Source organism: Fulmarus glacialis, unplaced genomic scaffold (genome assembly GCF_000690835.1).
Source record: "Fulmarus glacialis isolate BGI_N327 unplaced genomic scaffold, ASM69083v1 scaffold143, whole genome shotgun sequence".
Classification (NCBI taxonomy): domain Eukaryota; kingdom Metazoa; phylum Chordata; class Aves; order Procellariiformes; family Procellariidae; genus Fulmarus; species Fulmarus glacialis.
In genome coordinates, this window is record NW_009204659.1 from 15,634 (window position 1) to 19,894 (window position 4,261).

General features: G+C 38.5%; 1 protein-coding gene across 1 annotated transcript in view; it reads left to right on the plus strand.

Annotated features, from left to right (window-relative positions):
* TGS1 (trimethylguanosine synthase 1) overlaps positions 1-4,261 on the plus strand; it is a gene marked incomplete at its 5' end in the record, with an annotated part of 27,654 nt that overhangs the window by 14,968 nt on the left and 8,425 nt on the right. The window contains one exon of the mRNA XM_009575055.1: positions 1,023-1,101. Coding sequence (XP_009573350.1) covers positions 1,023-1,101 — 79 coding nt within the window. The remainder of the gene's footprint in view (positions 1-1,022; positions 1,102-4,261) is intronic.

A 4,261-nucleotide genomic window follows, 5' to 3' on the forward strand; every position in this document is an offset into this window, starting at 1 on the left:
CTCCTCCCTCTCTTGACATGGGCTTTGCATGTCCAGTTGGCTGGCTGGCAGTGATATGACCAGCAGCTGAAGTCCCAGATGTGCCGCATTTGTTTAGTCCTCCTTCCCCAACCTCAGCTATATGACTTTGACCACCTAAAATTAAATATTTTTGTTATAATTGTTTATTTAAAAAAAAAAAGTCATAAAGATTTATTCTTAAAAGTGAAAAATCCTTTAGAGAATTGTAGTAGCTTCTTAACTTAAAGCATTAATTCAGCAGTTTTAACACCTTTATATTATTTTATTAAAATACCCTGAAGTAATCAAGTAGTCATGTGGTGTGTATATATAGGCAATAATTAGTTATGTGAGCTATGACTTTTTCATTAATTCCACTTTTTAATTGATTTATAAAAGGTATATCTTACTTAAAATATCTTACTGAAACTATTCTCAATCATAGCACCTGCCTGTGATTTGGGAAATCACAGAAGAGTGCAAGCAAAATATTAACCCTTTTAATTAATGTATAAAATTCCATACTAACTTATTAACAGTAGTATTGAGCACTCATTCATTTGGGAAGGTAGTAGCATAATAGTTTCATCAAATATGAAGTGTGGTGGGGTTTTTTCCCCCAAAAATAATGTCAGTTGCTTCCTTTTTGGCTAAAATGTAGCCATATTTGTAAGAGTAAGGAAATCTTTGTATGCATGCGTGAGAGAGATTCCACGAAATGGATTCGAAAACAAATATCAAACCAATGTACTAGCTATAAACTACATTCAAATTTCTCAAATACTTCTCTGTAGTTCAGTTAAATTTTCTTAAAAAGTGAGGTGTTGGGGGGTTTTTTCCTACTTTTTAGGGCAGTGGTGAAATAGAGTTTCTGCATTTCAGAAGACTACCTCACTCTCACCCAGAAGACTAACTATAATTCAATTGCATAATAACTGAATTTGGGATATACTTTCAAAATGAATGAATACAAAGCAACTTCTCCTTCCCCATTCTTGTTTTTTTCCTTTACTGGCTTCTACATTTGAAATTTTCAGGCTTTCCAAGAAGATCACCAACAATATTGTGTATTTTTTACCTCGGAATGCAGACATTGACCAGGTGTGTTACTGGTTAAGGGCTTGGTAATTACAAAAAGCTCAGCTGGCTTAAAACATAGGTGTTATAAGCACAAACTTAAGACTTTTAAGTCTGTTCAGCGGAATGTGGGGTGTTTTTTGTTTTAAGTTTGAACCTTACGTTAAGTGATTTCTGTGTTTGCCATACTTCTGATATATTTAGAAATGGGAGTAGTAGATTATTTCCATGATTTTGATACCGTTCCTTCATAAAGCAACAGATTGGAGGTTCTTATAGAAGATCCAAAACCAGTAGATTTCTTGAGTGCCAGACAGATACATCATTATAAAAGAAAAAAAAAAAAAAGATTTTAACCAGCTCTTACTATCTGATAAGTTGCTGAATCCTAAACTTTCATGGCTTTCAGTTTATGAAGGAGTTGCAGGAAATCACTGTACAGCCTGCAATCACTACTATCACTGATTAGTAGGTCAGAGACAAATGTCATGCCACCAGAGGTGGTACTGATGCTGTCCACACAAGTGTGTGGTTCCGTATGGGCTGCTTGCATTGCAGTGATTAGATGGTTAGATGCATCACTGACTTGATAAACACAGAATTTTTTTCACTGGTGTGGGTTTTCTTCTATTAGAGATTTTTGTTACAATTTTTTTTTTAAGTAATTAGATGACTGTAACAATTCCCCTGAGTGTCTGGTTTAGTTTCCTGTGTGTATTTTCTATGTTAATTACGTCTTGTAGCTTTTTGCAAAGAAGGGAGCATTGAGATGTTCTCCCCACCTGCAACGTGCCGCAGAACTTCCCAGGATTATTTCCTGCTTTTCCAAAAGCTGTGTCTGACTTAAAGCAGGCAAGTTCTCAAGCCACGTGCTGGCTTGCACAATCGTTGGTGGCAAACAGGTGGCTTGAGGAACAGGCTGAAATTCACAGGGCCTGAGTATTAGCAGACTATGAGCCTGCGCTATGCACAGCACCATTTGTACGGCAGGTGATGATTCAGTTGTGTTTTGCATTTCAGGCTGGTATAATGTCCAAGTGGCTTATGAATCTTTGAACAGGGACCTTAATTTTAGGCAGAGTTTCTCTACTTTCAACTTCTAACCACTGCATTTTATCGAATGTTTCATTCCCATGATGAAGAATGACCTTACCAGGTTTCTGCTCTGCTCATGAGCACTTTTTACTGGATTTATAAATGGGCAAAGGCATCTACATTTCACTTAAGTTCCCACAAAAGCATCTAAGAGGTCTGTCCACAGGCTTGCACCTATTCCTACAGAAAAGCTCGGCACCTCTACGTGGTTGGGTTAGGTGTCTTGCCACCTCTACATCTTGGTCCAGTTGGCTCTGAATATTGTTGATGTGCTCTGAGTGTTCCTTGATGTACATCCACGGGTTTGCCTTTACACAAATGGCTGAAGAGTAACTGCTGTTGCTCAAAAACATGGTTTTGTGGTCATGGCTTAGTCGTTAAAAGCATGTGGCTGGAGGCCGAGTTCAGTTGTCCAGGCTATGGGCTGCTCTCAGGAAGAGAAATTGGCTCCTCATGCCTTTCTCTAGAGATTGTGCCAGTATAAGAAAAAAAACCTAAAGGTTGATGATCTGAGAGCGGGGAAAGAGAACGTGAATCTAGCCCACTGTTTAGGGAAATGTAGTCTTAATCCTGTGGGGACAGAGGCGTGTCAAACATAACCGTCCCAAACGTGACCTTAGTGGATACTCTGGTCCATAGGAGACTGGTTATGGGTTTGGCTGCCATCATCTCTGGCTGTATTTAAGAATGAAGTTTCTGAATTTACTGCCACTACACTTCCAGGGCAGTGAATCTCCAGAAAAAAAGATGATTTATTGTTGAAGTTCCTTAATGGTTACTGTAGACAGTTGTCTTCTCAGTTTGCTTGTGGTTTTGCCCACAGTTCTGATCCATCTTACTTTCCTCATGGACCAGATAAGGTAACTTCTGCTGCAACGACTGCCTTGGCAAGGGCCTGGGGGCACGGCTGCTGGGGTGTAGTGATGTAGCTTGCCTTGTGAATGTAGTCCATAAACTCTAGGGGCCTATAAAAGCTTGATGAAGTGAATCTTAAACATTTTTTTCAGGAGATTAATACCTGAAAACTGAATAATTTGGATAAGGCGATATTTGCTGAACAGATTAGCTGATGCCTTAGATTTGAATGGAAACTTAAAAAACTGTTTGATTTGTGATGATATTGCTCAGGCATTGCCTCTTCTGCGTCCTCAAAAATTAACTCTGTGTGCTCATACACATATGTAAGAGATTGCTAAGCTCCTAGAATAGGTGGTCTAACATGCTTAAGATGTAAGGTGGCCGTTCTTAAAACTTGAGTACTCTGCCTCCTGTTTCTCGTTGACTGGCTTGAATCTACAACCGAGGTGTGCTTGAGTGCTTTGTCAATTAAAATTTATTTAGAAGCTGACTTAATTGCCATTGCAAACCTCCATGAAGATGTTTATACTAACTGTAAGCCAGTGTATCAGTGCAGGTTTGTTTGTCTGACAGTGGATCTCAAACAAAAATGGAAATAAATGCCCAGCAGTTAAAAGCAACTTGACAGTAAAAATACTGTTGAATCTTCAGTTAAGGTGGTGCAAATTTAGTGGAAAATACATGCTTTTCTTTTACAGTTAGCTAGCTAACATGGAATAGGGATCCTGCCACTGGTGTGAAAGCAGGTGGTAGCTGACCTTGACCTAACTGTGACTGAGGACGCGGTGTTCATTGCCTTATTGGTAGACAAGACATACAACCTTGTTCCACATGATTTTATTGCAAATTTATTGCTTATTATGTCTGCAGGTACGGCCTTTTCTGTGTAGAGTTAGTCTTGTAGAGAGAGATGGGGTTCTCTGAATTCCCTTACAAAATTCACTGAGTTTAGGTGGAAGAGGAGAAATGAACTTCTGTACTTCTGCCTCGAGAGGGAGCAGCGAACCAGTGGAATATGGTTGGTGTGTTTACAAGAAATGTGAAACATTTCCCTTAATTGCATCAAATCTCCTTGTTTACAAGCATGTACTTGTTACAAAATTTGTAATGTATACAGGTCCGTTTTCAGGTCGAATCAATCTTTCAAAATATTCTTTCTAGTTAAGGAATAATCAGGAATTATTATATATATGTGTGTGCACATATTTATAATATAATATTTATACATTAA